This window comes from Vigna umbellata, chromosome 9 (genome assembly GCF_029865625.1).
Source record: "Vigna umbellata cultivar VRB3 chromosome 9, Vumbellata_1.0, whole genome shotgun sequence".
Classification (NCBI taxonomy): domain Eukaryota; kingdom Viridiplantae; phylum Streptophyta; class Magnoliopsida; order Fabales; family Fabaceae; genus Vigna; species Vigna umbellata.
Window position 1 is genome coordinate 9,579,117 of NC_142173.1, and position 17,007 is coordinate 9,596,123.

At 40.1% G+C, this 17,007-nt stretch overlaps 2 protein-coding genes across 2 annotated transcripts in view; one reads left to right on the forward strand and one right to left on the reverse strand.

Moving 5' to 3' along the window:
* The first annotated feature begins 1,419 nt into the window (after positions 1–1,419).
* Positions 1,420–5,994, forward strand: LOC148192497 (uncharacterized). Its single transcript, XM_088099212.1, has 6 exons — positions 1,420–2,602; positions 3,035–3,323; positions 3,627–3,888; positions 4,141–4,278; positions 4,366–4,708; positions 5,771–5,994. Exons 1-6 carry the CDS (start codon positions 1,420–1,422, stop codon positions 5,992–5,994), a joined length of 2,439 nt encoding a protein of 812 aa, XP_087955338.1.
* Positions 5,995–6,366: 372 nt separating this feature from the next.
* LOC148192498 (uncharacterized) overlaps positions 6,367–17,007 on the reverse strand; it is a 47,180-nt gene continuing 36,539 nt past the window's right edge. Inside the window, exon 3 of the mRNA XM_088099213.1 lies at positions 6,367–6,501. Coding sequence (XP_087955339.1) covers positions 6,367–6,501 — 135 coding nt within the window. The remainder of the gene's footprint in view (positions 6,502–17,007) is intronic.

A 17,007-nucleotide genomic window follows, 5' to 3' on the forward strand; every position in this document is an offset into this window, starting at 1 on the left:
TCCTAAGTAGTGTTCGGTTTTATACTGAACGCTCGTCCTTATCCTTGATTCCTGCACGGACGTAAATAGCGTTCGTCCAAATTATTAGTTGACGTTCGGTCATTCACTGGCAGTCGATTTCTTTTGAATGATTATTCTCAGTAAAGTTACATACTTCTCTTTTGTATTCTTATACATTTGGATTCGGCCTAGAGCCTGTATACTTAGTTTTTTTATGAATATTGATTTCATAACTGTAGAGTCAGTTCCCCTCAACTGATTGAATAGCCACAACGTTCGTTAAGTACCTAGTGTCGTTTTCTTCAAATCTTGGAACGAGTTGTCGTAAATCCAGTCTTTAGCGTTCGTCCTCGTTCTTCAGAGGATTGAACGTTCGTTATTTTACACCCTTAAAACTAAAGATGAAAATGAAATTAAAATGTAAAATTCTGAAGTGTGAACCATGTTTGGAGAAATTTTATGATGATGGATTTTGAACGAGCGTTCCAAGGAGGAACGTCTCTATGATTTGAATGTGGGAAGTGGTGTAGTATGACCATGGTAAAGCTGCTGATGGTTGTTCATCCTGATATTCCGTGAGTGCTCGTCCTCATGTAGAGGGGAGTAGGTCATGTGTGGGAATGGCAGGAGGTCCTAGTCCTAATGAGTACTTTGGACTGATAGGGCTAACCTCGGGTGGCAACTGTTGAGTGTTTCCAGTTATCACATCACCCGAGTGCACGAACGCATGTAGATACATGGATTCATACAGTCCGGACGGTCGGTCTTGTAAGAGTTTGGATGATTAATTCTATACTGATATATATATATTATTGTTGCGTGTATTGTATGTTGATTTGCATATGTTAAATTGTATGTTAATTGTATGAATTAAATTACCTAAGCTTACCCTTGCGTTTCCTTGTGTTGTCTGCTGTTTATGTACGTCCGTCTTGTCCATGCAATGATCATCCGTGTGGATGTGAGCAGATGGCGATACCCTTTTGGAGGAGGTTGTTGAAGAAGAAAACCTAGTGGACGTTGAAGTGAAGGCCGAGACTTAGATCGTCGAGTAGGTTTAGCTTACTTAGAATTTTTGGGACGTTCGGTTATTAGCTTTTGTAAAACCGTTCGTCTTGGACCTTGGTTATTCCTGTATTAATTTTTGAACCTTGCATCTGTTTACCGTTCGGCTTTTATTGGCTGATTTATTTAAGACTGCACTGTTTAATCATGTAAATGTGATTAGTTCTAATTTATGGTAATCACTATATTTTGGGATGTTACATTAGTGGTATCAGAGCAGTTTTGTTCTCTTAAAGGACACTGTAGGTTATGGGTACACTGTGTTCTTGCTGTGTGCTTAATATGTGTTTAACGAGTTATTTTTCAACTCTTTGAACATGACTAACGCTCGTTTTTCTCTGTTCCAGAGAACGAATGGCTCCTAGGCTTCCCCCTCCTCCACAACCCAATGAATCTGATACGTCCAACAACACCAGGTTGTTGGAATCCGTAATTGATAGACTACAGCAACAGAATGTCACGTTGATGGAGCAAAACGCCACTCTGATGCAGCAAAATCATAACGCCATGCAGAGTATGGAGGCCGCTCGCGCCAACACTGAAGCGACTCAGAGGCAGTTAATGGATATCCTTGCCGCGACCAGGGGCACAGCAGGGGCGTCATCTTCTAACGTCGCCCAACCTGCAGAGTGGAGTTTGGAAAGCTTCCTACAACACCACCCTGCCAAATTCAATGGAAAAGGTCTCCCGGATGAAGCGGATCAGTGGTTGAGAGATATGGAAAGAATTTACAACGCCAAAAGATGTCCAGATGACAACCGTTTGGCGTACACTGAATATTTATTGACTGGTGAAGCTAGCCATTGGTGGTCGAGTATGAAGATGTTATTGGCTGAAGCTCAAAATCCTATCTCCTGGGAAGTGTTTAGAACTAAATTTTATGAAGAATATTTTCCGGACAGTGTACGGTTTGCTAAGGAGGTGGAATTCCTTCAATTGGTACAAGGTGGTATGTCCGTCTCGGAGTACACCAATAAATTCAAGCACCTGGTCCGTTTTAACACCATGGCTACAAGTGAAGAATGGCAATGCAGGAAGTTTGAGAATGGGTTGAGGAGCGACCTGAAGGTATTAATATCCAGTCTGTGTATTAGATCGTTTCCTGCTATGGTCGAGAGAGCAAAGGTATTGGAGAAGAACGTTGCAGAGGCAGAGCAACAGAAGAAACAACAAGTGAGTAGGGGGCCGGTGTCAGCAAGAAATACTGCGAACGTGAGGAGACCCCCGTACGCTCGTCCAACTCAATCCTCTGGCGGATCACAAGCTTTGGTCACTGTCGGCCAATCTGGACAGCCAAGGAGTTTGACGTGTTTCCAATGTGGAGGACCGCACTATAGGTGGGCTTGTCCTGAACTGACTGGTGGAAAATACTGCACTAAGTGCAGAAGGAGCGGACACTCGGATCAGGAGTGTAATATGGGAGGTCGTGCGGCAACAAGGCCGCCGAACGCTGGAAGAACACAGCAAGGGAGGGGTGGACGTGCGCAGGCAGTAGGGAGAGTATATGCGATCACGGGGGCTGAAGTTGCTCGTTCAGGTACCCTTATCACCAGCACTTGCATGTTATTTGGAAAGCCTTGCTGTGTATTGTATGACTCGGGGGCAACTCATTCCTTCATCTCGAAGGCGTGCGTTGAGAAACTGGGGCTAGTGGAGAGCAAATTACAGTTCGACTTGGTGGTGTCAACCCCAGCGGCTGGTGGGATTAAGACATCTACAGTTTGTGTTAGATGTCCTATAGAAGTTGAGGGGCGTAGATTTAAGGTGAATCTTATCTGTTTACCCCTTCAAGACTTAGAAGTAATTTTGGGGATGGATTGGTTGGCTGCCAATCGGACTCTCATAGATTGTGGGAAGAAGGAGTTAGTCTTTCCGAGTGAGGAAGAGGAGGAATTGTCAGTCACGTTCGGTCAGTTGAAGATAGACATCATGGAGGGAGCGAGTTGTTTTCTGATAATGACGCATGAAGACAAAGATATGGGGAAAGTGAATTTTGAGCGATCGTTCAATAATGAAATCAGTGGAAGACGAACGGTAGTGGATGAATTCCCGGACGTCTTTCCGGACGAAGTTCCTGGACTGCCTCCCGTTCGTGAGGTTGAATTCACGATCGACTTAGTAACAACTACCGCACCCATCTCGGTTCAACCTTATAGAATGGCACCAGCTGAGTTGGTCGAGCTCAAGAAGCAAATTGAGGAGTTGATGGATAAGAAGTTCATCCGGCCGAGCGCTTCACCTTGGGGAGCGCCTGTGTTGTTAGTAAAGAAAAAGGATGACAGCTCTCGGCTCTGCATTGATTATAGGCAACTCAATAAGCTGACCATCAAGAACAAGTATCCACTGCCAAGGATTGACGACCTACTGGATCAGCTGTAGGGTGCGAGTGTATTTTCAAAGATTGATTTGCGTTCGGGCTATCACCAAATTAGAGTGAAGGAAGAAGACGTCCAGAAGACTGCCTTCCGGTCTCGTTATGGACATTATGAATATGTGGTGATGCCTTTTGGAGTGACGAACGCGCCTGCAATCTTCATGGACTATATGAACCGGATTTTCAGACCGTACCTGGACAAGTTCGTGGTGGTGTTTATTGACGACATTCTCATTAATTCCAAGAGCTATGACGAGCATGAAGACCACTTGAGGACAGTGTTGAGCGTGTTGAGAGAGAAAGAATTGTATGCTAAGCTATCAAAGTGTGAATTCTGGATGAAGGAAATCCAGTTTTTGGGGCACGTCGTTTCTGTTGGAGGTATTTCAGTGGATCCGGCCAAGGTGAAAGCAGTCCTGGATTGGGAAAGTCCACGCTCGGTCACAGAGGTTAGAAGTTTCGTAGGGCTCGCGGGCTATTATAGACGATTCATTGAGGGATTCTCCAAGATAGTAGCTCCGCTGACTCATCTCACCAGGAAGGATCAACCGTTCGCCTGGACCGATCGGTGTGAGGAAAGCTTTCAAAAATTGAAGAGAAAATTGACGAGCGCCCCAGTGTTGGTCATTCCTGACACGGCCAAACCTTTTGAAGTATATTGTGATGCGTCTTATCAAGGTTTGGGCTGCGTATTGATGCAGGAAAGGAAAGTAGTGGCGTACGCTTCTAGGCAGCTGAAAGTTCATGAGAAGAATTACCCCACGCACGACTTGGAGTTAGCAGCAGTCGTGTTTGCACTAAAGATTTGGAGGCATTACCTGTATGGAGCAACGTTTCAAGTCTTTAGTGATCACAAGAGTCTCAAGTACCTCTTTGATCAAAAGGAGTTGAATATGAGGCAAAGGAGGTGGCTCGAATTCTTGAAGGATTATGAGTTTGAGCTGTTGTATCATCCTGGAAAAGCTAATGTGGTAGCGGACGCTTTGAGTAGGAAAGCAGTCAGGGTCTCGGCAATGATGGTGAAAGAGCTAAGCTTGGTGGAAAGTTTTAAAGACCTCAGGTTACAGTTCGACTTAGGAGCGAACGTTATTAGATGTTGTAACCTTAGAATTTCCAGTGATGTGTTCGACCGGATCAGAATGAAGCAGCGTGAGGACGAAGACTTAGGGAAGATATTGAGTACGCTCGGCATAGATCAGGCTAAGGAGTTCAATACTGGAACAGACGGTTTACTGTGCTATATGGGTAGAACGTGCGTTCCAAACGATGGTGAGCTGAAGAGAATTATCTTGGAGGAAGGGCATCACAGCCGTCTTAGCATGCATCCTGGCATGACTAAGATGTATCAAGACCTCCGTAAATCATTCTGGTGACCGGGAATGAAAAGTGACGTTGCACGCTTTGTAGCATTCTGTTTGACTTGTCAGCGAGCGAAGGCTGAACACCAAAGACCAGGCGGTTTGCTGCAGTCGTTGGAGATTCCAGAATGGAAGTGGGACAGCATCTCCATGGATTTCGTGACCCATCTACCACGCACGGTCAGAAATCATGATTCAATCTGGGTGATCGTGGATAGACTAACGAAGAGCGCCCACTTCCTAGCCGTTAACTTGAAGATGTCGATGACCAACTTGGCCAAGCTGTACATTAAAGAGATCGTTCGGTTGCATGGAGTTCCTTCGAGCATCATTTCGGACCGAGACACGAGATTCACATCTCGGTTTTGGCAATCTTTACAAGGAGAATTGGGAAGCAAGTTGCAGATGAGTTCGGCTTATCACCCTCAGACGGACGACCAATCTGAGCGAACCATCCAGACGCTCGAGGATTTATTGAGGACGTGCGTCCTAGATCATATGGGAGTATGGGATGAGGTTCTGCCGCTAGTGGAATTCACTTACAACAACAGCTTTCAAGCAAGCATAGGAATGGCACCGTTTGAAGCTCTCTACGGAAGAAAATGTCGAACGCCACTTTGTTGGTTTCAGGAAGGAGAGAACGTGCTAACCGGACCTGAACTGATCCAGCAAACGACCGAGAAGGTGAAGTTGGTCTAGGAGCGATTGAAGACGTCTCAAAGCAGGCAGAAATCTTATGCTGATAAGAGAAAAAGACCTTTAGAGTTCGCTGCAGGAGACCACGTTTTTCTTAGACTGAATCCGATCACTGGAGTGGGAAGAGTCGTTCGTCCAAAGAAGTTATCTTTCAAATTCATAGGACCGTACCAAATTTTGAAGAAGATCGGACCAGTGGCGTACGAGTTGTCTTTACCTCCTCAACTGTCCAACCTTCATCCAGTCTTCCACGTTTCCCAACTCCGGAAGTATATAGCTGATCCCTCACACACACTGGAGTTGGAAGACGTCCAGCTTCGCCAAGACCGAGCGCTGGAGATGCAACCCGTTCGTGTGGAAGATAGTCGCACCAAGTTCTACAGGGGAAAGAGCGTCCATTTAGTGAAAGTGGTGTGGGACGCGAAGACTGGCGACTCAACATGGGAGGTTGAAGACGCTATGAAGGAGTTATATCCTCATTTGTTTCCGGGTAAGCTTTAATTTTCGAGGACGAAAATTTTTGTAGTTAGGGGGAATGTGGGACCCTGGAAAATTAATTCTGATAAACACCTTGTCAAATCAAAATTTATGTATGGAAACCCCTCTGCAGTGCATTAAAAACGCACATTCATAACTCTGCCACTCACTGCCAAGTGTCACCAAGATAGAATGGGAGTCAGTAATGGGGGTACAGGTGTCGACAGGGGAGACGCACGTTCGTGCGGATGTGGGAGGAACAAAAAGAAATTTCTGGAAAACCCTTCCTCTCTCCTGCACTCATCTTCTTCCTCCAAACTCAGACCCCATTCTCTCCTCCTTCTCTCTAGAACCTTTCATCTTCTCTCTACTATAACTCACCACCATCTCCTCCGATCACGTTTCAGAAACCATAGGAGCATTTCCGGAGTTGTGAGCTTCAATCTGAACCGAACAACTTCCGATTCTGAAACCGGTAAGCCTCTGAACTCTAAACGCTCGTTTCTGGAGTTCATGTGAGCCCAAACTCAACTGCATTCAGGGATGTAATCTCAGTTCTTCTACGTTTCTCTTGATTAGATTTAGTGAAGGACTTAAGGAAGTCGTTGAGCGTAGAAAAAGCCATAGTTGGGCGAATCAAAAATCACTCTCTTAGGGCGTTCACTACTTAACCAGGTAAGGGAAGCTTAGTAATTTAATTGATACTTGTATGTAACGTGAAAGCATGATGTGATGATGTGAACTGGATATATGAGCAATATGTTTTGTAATGATGCATGAACGAACACTGTTTTTGATTGAATATGGGTGATATTGTTTGAACTGTATGTTGATGATGAAATGTATGAATTGGAAAAATGGATAAGTTATGTAGAGTATGAGATGATAATATGAATTCTATAAAGTATGTGATTTATGATTGAGATAAAATTATAAGATATGAATTGTATGAAAAATGTGGAGTTAATGTAGATGAAAAATCTGGAAAATATGATATTTCTTACCTTGATAATGCACGCTCGTCATCGAACGGTCTTATACCGTTCGGTTTCCCTGAAAATAACTTAGAATGGAATTCTTTCATTTGGAAGGAACTCTGCTTGAGAACGAGCGTCCTCTTGTGAAAGGCTAGGTTTGAGCGTTCGGCACAGCCTAGTGGTACCCAACGATCGTAATTAATTGAAGTTATAATAGTAACGCTCGGTTTTATATCCAGCATTCGTTATAAGTAGCGCTTAGTCTTATACTAAGCGTTCGTCCAAATGAGCTATCGGTCTTATACCGAGCGTTCGTTCAAATTAGTGCTCGGTCATCTACCTAGCGTTCGTCCTAAGTAGTGTTCGGTTTTATACTGAACGCTCGTCCTTATCCTTGATTCCTGCACGGACGTAAATAGCGTTCGTCCAAATTATTAGTTGACGTTCGGTCATTCACTGGCAGTCGATTTCTTTTGAATGATTATTCTCAGTAAAGTTAAATACTTCTCTTTTGTATTCTTATACATTTGGATTCGGCCTAGAGCCTGTATACTTAGTTTTTTTATGAATATTGATTTCATAATTGTAGAGTCAGTTCCCCTCAACTGATTGAATAGCCACAACGTTCGTTAAGTACCTAGTGTCGTTTTCTTCAAATCTTGGAACGAGTTGTCGTAAATCCAGTCTTTAGCGTTCGTCCTCGTTCTTCAGAGGATTGAACGTTCGTTATTTTACACCCTTAAAACTAAAGATGAAAATGAAATTAAAATGTAAAATTCTGAAGTGTGAACCATGTTTGGAGAAATTTTATGATGATGGATTTTGAACGAGCGTTCCAAGGAGGAACGTCTCTATGATTTGAATGTGGGAAGTGGTGTAGTATGACCATGGTAAAGCTGCTGATGGCTGTTCATCCTGATATTTCGTGAGTGCTCGTCCTCATGTAGAGGGGAGTAGGTCATGTGTGGGAATGGCAGGAGGTCCTAGTCCTAATGAGTACTTTGGACTGATAGGGCTAACCTCGGGTGGCAGCTGTTGAGTGTTTCCAGTTATCACATCACCCGAGTGCACGAACGCATGTAGATACATGGATTCATACAGTCCGGACGGTCGGTCTTGTAAGAGTTTGGATGATTAATTCTATACTGATATATATATATTGTTGTTGCGTGTATTGTATGTTGATTTGCATATGTTAAATTGTATGTTAATTGTACGAATTAAATTACCTAAGCTTACCCTTGCGTTTCCTTGTGTTGTCTGCTGTTTATGTATGTCCGTCTTGTCCATGCAATGATCATCCGTGTGGATGTGAGCAGATGGCGATACCCTTTTGGAGGAGGTTGTTGAAGAAGAAAACCTAGTGGACGTTGAAGTGAAGGCCGAGACTTAGATCGTCCAGTAGGTTTAGCTTACTTAGAATTTTTGGGACGTTCGGTTATTAGCTTTTGTAAAACCGTTCGTCTTGGACCTTGGTTATTCCTGTATTAATTTTTGAACCTTGTATCTGTTTACCGTTCGGCTTTTATTGGCTGATTTATTTAAGACTGCACTGTTTAATCATGTAAATGTGATTAGTTCTAATTTATGGTAATTACTATATTTTGGGATGTTACAAAATCAAACCAGTAACATAAATCAAATTAATAAATTAATTACAATATAAATGTGTAGATAATATTAAATAAAAAGCTGAGAAAAGCTGATATATAAAAAAGTATTAAGTGGAGGGTAAAATATTGGTACATATAAAATGTTGGAATGTAAAATATTACCAAAAAGAAATTTACTTGACTATTTGATGCATTCAAATTCTCCACCAGCTCTCTGCAATCTCAAACCGCTTCATCATTGTAGCATGAAGCACCCGCATCAATAGACAAATTACAAATACTATATAGTTAGAACAGTTAACAGAAAAATGATAAAGCCTTTTTTCTTTTTTATTGATTCTTATTCTTATAGAAATGATTGAACTGAAACACAATAAGTAAATTTCTTTATAAACACACTAAGTAATCTAAATAGGTTAAATGGTTAAATAGTAGAAACCAAGCCGCCTCTAAAAACAAATAGAAGAAATCAAGGATATCTTTACTTATACCATTCATCACAAATCTAAGCATAGAATAGATATATTATCTTCCACCTGGATACCGACATGACTGCAGAGATAAAAATCAAATCATGTTGGATGACAGAACAAACTATAATGTTTAAAAAACTAGCCCCTGCATCATAATTAACATACATTAAAAATACATACCTATAAAATATACTTCATTGTCAAAATTCCATCATTCCAAAAGAAAAAAAACAACATTCAGAATTAGAAAAGAGGATGTCTAATCCTAGTATTACCGCTATAATTATCCTCTTAAAGAAGCAAAAACTGTAACAATTCATTTTGCTATCACATTCAAACATGCAACACCGCTATAATTATCCTCTTCATCCACAAATGGCTCCTCTAATGCCTTTCATTATTTGTGATCAAACCCTGTATTAACATGACAAAAAGAAACCTCCATTACAAAGAAAAATGAAAAAGATTGATCAACGGCGAGAAGCCCAATTTGTTAAAGAAAACGGTTGCTATGTCAGCAGTTGGTGAGCGAGCAGCGATTGCAACGTCGATGCCTTTCTCTTTGAGCCCTAACAGTATGCCACAGTATGCCTTTGGCGTGAGGATACAGAGAGCGCATTTTAATATGAAGAGTAGAAAGTTATCAAGAATGAACAATATCATATTAGCTCTCTTAGACATTTAAACAAACACTTTATGAGCAGAATTAACATATAATACTCAGAATTAAGACAAAACATGCCAATACAAATTCAACCTTACATGAATCAGAGAAAAACATCAAAACAGAGATGCGAAACAGTGTCAACACAATAATGAATCAAATGAAAACACGACACAAAGGAGAGAGATACTTAGCTTTTGAATTGCGTGGAAGAATCAGAGCTCTGAATACCACCTGATGGAAGAGGCTCCAAGGAAAAGGACTGAATGCACAACGCGAGCTGATTTAAAGGATCTTGAAGCTTCTTTGAGAATGAAACGCAGCGAAATAACGAGGAATTAGAGATCAAGAAAGATTCTACCAAGACCTAATGGCGATAACCTTTGCACCAACCCTAGGCAAAAATATAAGAGAGAATTTGAAGGAGAACGAACCGAATCAGAGATAGGATTCACAGAAACCCTAAATAGAGTAGGAACCCTAATCTGAACTAAAGGAACCCAAGAAAGGGAGGAAACTTAAAATGAACCGATTAATCGGTTCAAAACGAGATTGAACGGTGGAAAAGAATTTTCAATCGGAGGAAAAGCTTTTAAACGGAGTAAAAGAGGATTTAATCGGTGAAACTTCAAGAAAATGGTGAAAGGATGACGAAACCCTAGAAAGAGATGAAGATAATCGGTGGAAGAGGAATTTTGTTGTTAAATAGGCTGAGGAAGGAAAGAAATATGAAATAAGATAATGAATCTGTGAAGAGAAAGAAAACTTACCGTTGATGGTGAGCTCTCGAGAAGAAAATGAACGTGGCTGATGATGCAGTCTGAATGAAGACGTGGCAAAGGAAGAACGCGTGGCTACAAGGATGGAAGGAAGAAGAAAGAAGTAAGGGTGTGAGATGAGGAAACAAAACCATCTGAGGGTTTCTTCTACTGAGAAAAAGGGAGAAGAAAGAATTTATGGGTTTTTTTTTATCCGAAATGAAGGAAGAAAGGAAGGGTGATAACAGTTGAAAAACTGTTATTTTCATGCTTAAATTGATACTAAAAGCAACCTTTAACACTTAGAAACTAGCTTGAAATCATGCTTTTATTCATATTTTCAGAAATAAGAGAGCTGGACAGGTTTATGCTTGATTTCAGTGTTTTTGTGCAGGTTTTAAGGTGAATTTGGTGAACGAAGTGAAGAAGGAGAGAGATGAAATCAGAAAAGACATCAAAAAGTGAAAAAGGAGAAGACGCAACTGCCGCTCAGCGGCAGTTTACCGCTGAGCGGCACTCAGGAGTTCACGTTGGAACCGCTGAGGGGCAAAATGGCCGCTGAGGGGAAGAAACTACTCACGCACTTACCGCTGAGCGGTACTTTACCGCTGAGCGGCACACTTATGGGCTTGGACCTAGATTTTTTGTAATTGTAGAATAGTATATAAGCTTTAGGACGTCCTAGGATTTGTATCTTTGGCAGAAACGAAGCAAACACTCTATTTTTCACCCCTTGGAGGTAGATTGGGAGATGGTGACAGCTCTGCTCTTCTCTCTCTCGGGTTTTTCTATCTCTTTCATTCTTTCATTATTATTCATCTAGGTTCACCATGAATATGGTGAACTAAACCTTGTATGTTTGTTGGGGAATCAATGTAATCTTTTGAAGCTCTCATATATGGAATTTGTGCTTGCATCTTAATCTAAGACTTATGCTTTCTTTCATCATTAGTTAGGGTTTTTCCTCTTTGCTCAATGCTTGCTTTGTTTAACTCATTCAATGCATGATTATTGGTTTTGTCGATACGGGAACGTACGGGGAAGTCTAGATCCGGGGAATTTCTCCCAATAGTATATTGGTTGCCTTAAGCTCCTGTGCTAAAAAAACTAATTATTAGGAATGCTAGGAATTGTATGAACTCGTAATTAGGGAGAAGCCTTCTTGAAAGGTAATTTAGAGAGTGGCATTAACACTGATGACTGGAATGTTGAATTCCTAAAATATATGAGAGTGGATAAGATGAAATTGACCCCCAACAACATATTCATCAATATATTTCATTGAAAGTGCTTGTCTTTTGTTTTAGCCATTGATCAACCTCATGCATACATGTTTATTTTCGTCTTTTGCATAGTAAAATCCAATTATTTCGTTCTTAAGTCTTAGCTAATCAACAAATCACATAACTAAACTAGGCCGTGAGTCCTTTGGGAGAACGATACTTGGTCTTACCGAGTTTATTACTTGAAACGATTCGGTCATACTTGCCGATTGTTAAACAAGTTTGTGACATCATATTTTGGTGATCATAAATTTGTGCATCAAGTTTTTGGCGCCGTTGCCGGGGACTCGTGGTTTAACTGGTTAATTTGTGTGATTATTGATTATCTTTGACTTGAATTTTGAATTTTTAATTTTGAATTTCTGTTTTTATTTTTTTCTATTTTTATTTTTTTCTGTTTTTATTTTATTTTCTGTTTTTATTTTTATTTTTCTGTTTTCTGTTTTTATCTTCTCATCTCAAATTTTATATCTTCTCCTATATCTTTTTGTGCTAACCAAATATTCTAGGGTTTTGTGTTCTTGTGTATGCAGGAGGCAATTCGAACTAGGAGAAAGATAACTGCAGAACCTCTTCTTGAAGGTTTAGACGAGAGTAGACGGAGGAGAAGAATCCGAACATCTAGAGAACTTTTCCCTCCTCCGGAAACTCTGTTGCAACCATCAACACAAGGTTCTGTTCATAGCACAGAAAATATGGAGAACAACAATGTCAGAAGAACTCTTGCTGATTACACCAATATAGCTGGACCTCAGCACTTTAATAGTATAGCTAGACCTAGAGTCAATGCAGCTAATATGGAGGTCAAACCAGCACTGATCCAACTGGTGAAAAGCAACCAATTCAATGGGTTATCTCATGAAAGCCCATATGAGCACCTCACTACATTCAATGAGATTTGCAATACAGTGAAGATTAATGGGGTGCCAGATGAAGCGATCAAACTTAGCTTGTTTCCTTTCTCATTGGGAGGCAATCCTAAACTTTGGTTGAATTCTTTCCCAGAAGGAAGTTTCACAGAATGGGAAGCAGTGGTAACAAAGTTTTTAAACAAGTACTTTCCACAATCAAAGGTGACAAAAGGCAAGCAAGAGATTTCTTCATTTAGGCAACGCATGGAATAATCACTGGGGCATGCATGGGATAGATACAAAAGTTTGCTAAGAAAAACACCCACGCATGGCTTTGAAGAACAGGAAGTAGTCTTAACTTTCCTTGGAGGACTTGGTTCACAAACCAAGATGATGCTTGATGCCTCAGCAGGAGGCAATATTAAATGGAAAACTCCAGAGGAAGCCACAGAAATTATAGAAAACATGGCTACTAGTGAGAACGAACTCAACATTGAAAGAGGATATCTTAGTCAGAAGGAGTTGTTACAATTAAATGATGCTTTGCTTATTCAAAATAGAATTATCTCTCAACAGCTGGAAGAAGTAATTATGAAGCTTTCTCAAATACCACAAGAAATACAACAGGTCTCAATGGTTCAAGTGCAACAGCAAAAATGGCAAATGCAATCTATTCCAGTTGAGAAAACAACAAAACTTGAAGAGACTTTCCAAAGATTCTTGAAGACGAATGCATCTTATTGTCAGAATGTAGATGCTGCATTTAAAAATATGGAGGTCTATGTTGAGCAAATAATTGACAAGATGAAACATGATAATCTCAGAAAGGAGTGTAAAACTGTTGTGACCAGAAGTGGTAGAGTGTTAGAGGAGAGAAAAAAAGGAAGAGAGGAGAAAGAAAATGAGAGTGAGAGTGAAAAAGAAACATGTGAGTGGAAAGAAAAAGTTGAGAGAGAGAAAAAGAAAAAAGAAGAAGATGAGAGGAGAGAAAAAAAAGAGAGAGAAGAAAGAGAGGAGAGACAAAAAGAAAAAGAGTGTGAAAAGCTACTTCCTTATCCAAAGAGTTATTCAAGGAAGGAGAAAGAAAAGCAGTTGGAAAGATTCATGGAGTTGTTTAAGAAGCTGGAGATCACTATACCATTCTCTGAAGCATTGCAACAGATGCCAGCATATGCAAAGTTTTTGAAGGAACTCCTTACAAAGAAACACAAGTATATTGAAAAGGAAACTATCAATGTACAGGGTAACTACAGTGCAATTATACAGAAACGACCTCCTAAACTTAAAGATCCAGGAAGCTTCACTATTCCATGCACCATAGGAGATGTGAAAGTTGGAAGAGCATTGATTGATTTGGGAGCTAGTATTAATTTAATGTCGCTATCCATGTGCAAAACAATTCAGGGTTTGGAAATTAAACCAACCAGAATGGCTCTTCAATTGGCGGATAGGTCTCTTAAATATCCATATGGAGTGGTTGAAGATGTTCTAGTGAAGGTTGACAAATTTGTATTCCCAGTGGATTTTATTGTGATGGAGATGGAAGGGAATAGTGATGTTCCTCTTATTCTTGGGAGACCTTTTATGAAGACTGCTAGAGTTTTAATTGATGTAGAGAATGGTAAGCTTAAATTGAGAGTTGATGATGAAGAAGTCACTTTTGACGTATCCACGGCCATGACATATCCAAATGATGACAAAGCATGTTTTCAATTTGATGAACTTGATGAAGTTTGTATGGTGCAAGAAAGGATGGTGCAAAATATTTCTCCATTGGAAAAAACTCTCATTGATGCATGCACAAGATTTTTATGGAAGAAGATTATAAACCAAGTGCTCAACCACAGAGAAGGTTAAATCCTGTCATGAAGGAGGTGGTTAGAAAAGAAGTGTTGAAACTGCTAGAAGTTGGTATCATCTATCCAATCTCTGATAGTGAATGGGTGAGTCCAGTACAGGTGGTTCCAAAGAAAGGTGGGATGACAGTAATTTATAATGATAAGAATGAACTCATTCCTACTAGGACAGTTACTGGCTAACGTATGTGCATTGATTACAGGAAGCTAAATAAAGCCACTAGGAAAGATCATTTTCCTCTTCCTTTCATGGATCAGATGTTAGAAAGGTTATCAGGTCAGGCTTTCTATTGTTTTCTAGATGGATATTCTGGATACAATCAAATTGTGGTAGACCCAAAAGATCAGGAGAAGACTGCCTTTACTTGTCCTTTTGGTATCTTTGCATATAGAAAAATGTCATTTGGATTGTGTAATGCCCCAGCTACATTTCAAAGGTGTATGCAGGCAATTTTTGCAGATCTCTTGGAAAAATGCATTGAAGTATTCATGGATGATTTCTCAGTTTTTGGAAATTCTTTCCAAAGATGTTTGGCTAATCTGAACATTGTTCTCAAAAGATGTGTTCAGACAAATCTTGTTCTTAATTGGGAGAAATGTCATTTCATGGTAACTGAAGGAATTGTACTGGGGCATAAAATCTCTGCTAAAGGAATTGAGGTAGATAAAGCTAAAGTAGAAGTCATTAAGAAACTGCCTCCACCAACAAATGTAAGGGGGATTAGGAGTTTTCTTGGTCATGCTGGGTTCTATAGAAGATTTATCAAAGATTTCTCAAAAATTGCTAAACCATTGAGTAATCTTTTGATGAAGGATGCTCCTTTTGTGATGAATGAAGATTGTTTGAAAGCTTTTGACACATTGAAGAATAAACTAGTGTCAGCTCCAGTAATTGTAGCGCCAGATTGGAATCAGAATTTTGAATTAATGTGTGATGCGAGTGATTATGCAATAGGAGTTGTCCTTGGCCAGAGAAAAGAACAAACGTTTCACCCAATTTATTATGCTAGCAAAGTTCTGAATGATGCTCAATTGAATTATGCTACCACAGAAAAAGAATTCCTGGCTATTGTGTATGCTTTAGAGAAATTTAGACCTTATCTCATTGGGTCTAAGATGATTGTCTATACAGATCATGCAGCTATCAAATATTTGTTGACAAAGCCAGGGTCTAAGCCACGTCTGATTAGATGGGTACTACTGTTTCAAGAATTTGATGTAGAAATCCGTGATAAGAAAGGAAGTGAGAACTTGATTGCTGATCATTTGTCACGGTTAGTCAACAATGAGGTCACTAGCAAGGAATCCGAAATCTGGGAATCTTTTTCAGATGAAACACTTATGTATATTCAGCAGAGGCCTTGGTTTGCTGATATGGCTAATTTCAAAGCTGCAAGGGTCATGCCAGAAGACCTAACTTGGCAACAAAGAAAGAAATTTTTGCATGATGTCAAGCAGTTTGTTTGGGATGATCCTTATTTGTTCAAGATTGAAGCAGATAATCTTCTGAGGAGATGTGTGACAAATGAAGAAGCAGAAGGAATTCTCTGGCATTGTCATGATTCACCTTATGGAGGACATTTTAATGGGGAAAGAACAACAGCAAAAGTCCTTCAATCAGGGTTTTATTGGCCAACTTTGTTTAAAGATGCCCATAATCATGCTAGAATTTGTGATAAATGTCAAAGAGCAGGGACGATCACTAAACGTCATGAAATGCCATTACAAGGCATTTTAGAGGTTGAGATTTTTGATTGCTGGGGTATTGACTTTGTTGGACCCTTCCCTCCATCTTTCAACAATGAATATATTCTGGTAGTAGTGGATTATGTGAGTAAATGGGTGGAAGCATTAGCTTGTCCTAAAAATGATGCTAGCACGGTAATTAAATTCTTGAAGAGGCAAATATTCTCACGTTTTGGCACTCCAAGAGTGTTGATCAGTGATGGAGGATCTCATTTTTGCAATTATTAGCTAGAGAAAGTACTCAAACATTATGGAGTAAAACATAAGGTAGCTGCACCTTATCATCCACAAACCAATGGACAAGCTGAGGTATCTAACAGGGAGATAAAAAGGATCCTGGAAAAAATAGTGACTTCATCAAGAAAGGATTGGTCTCTTAAATTGGATGATGCTCTTTGGGCTTATAGGACAGCAATGAAGACGTCTATGGGATTATCACCATTTCAATTAGTCTATGGGAAAGCATGCCATTTTCCAGTAGAATTGGAGCATAGAGCGTTATGGGCTTTGAAATTTTTGAATTTTGATCCTTATGAAACTCAATGCACACGCAGAAGGCAGATTTTGGAGCTTAAAGAAATGCGATTACATGCTTATGATTCATCCAAGGCTTACAAAGACAAGATCAAATTTTATCATGACAGGAAGTTGGTGAATAGAGTTTTCAATCCAGGACAACAGGTACTATTGTTCAATTCAAGATTGAAGATATTTCCTGGGAAGCTGAAGTCAAAATGGTCAGGACCATTTGTGATAAAAGAAGTACATCCGCATGGAGCAATTGAAATATTTAATCCAGCTTCCGATGATCCACAG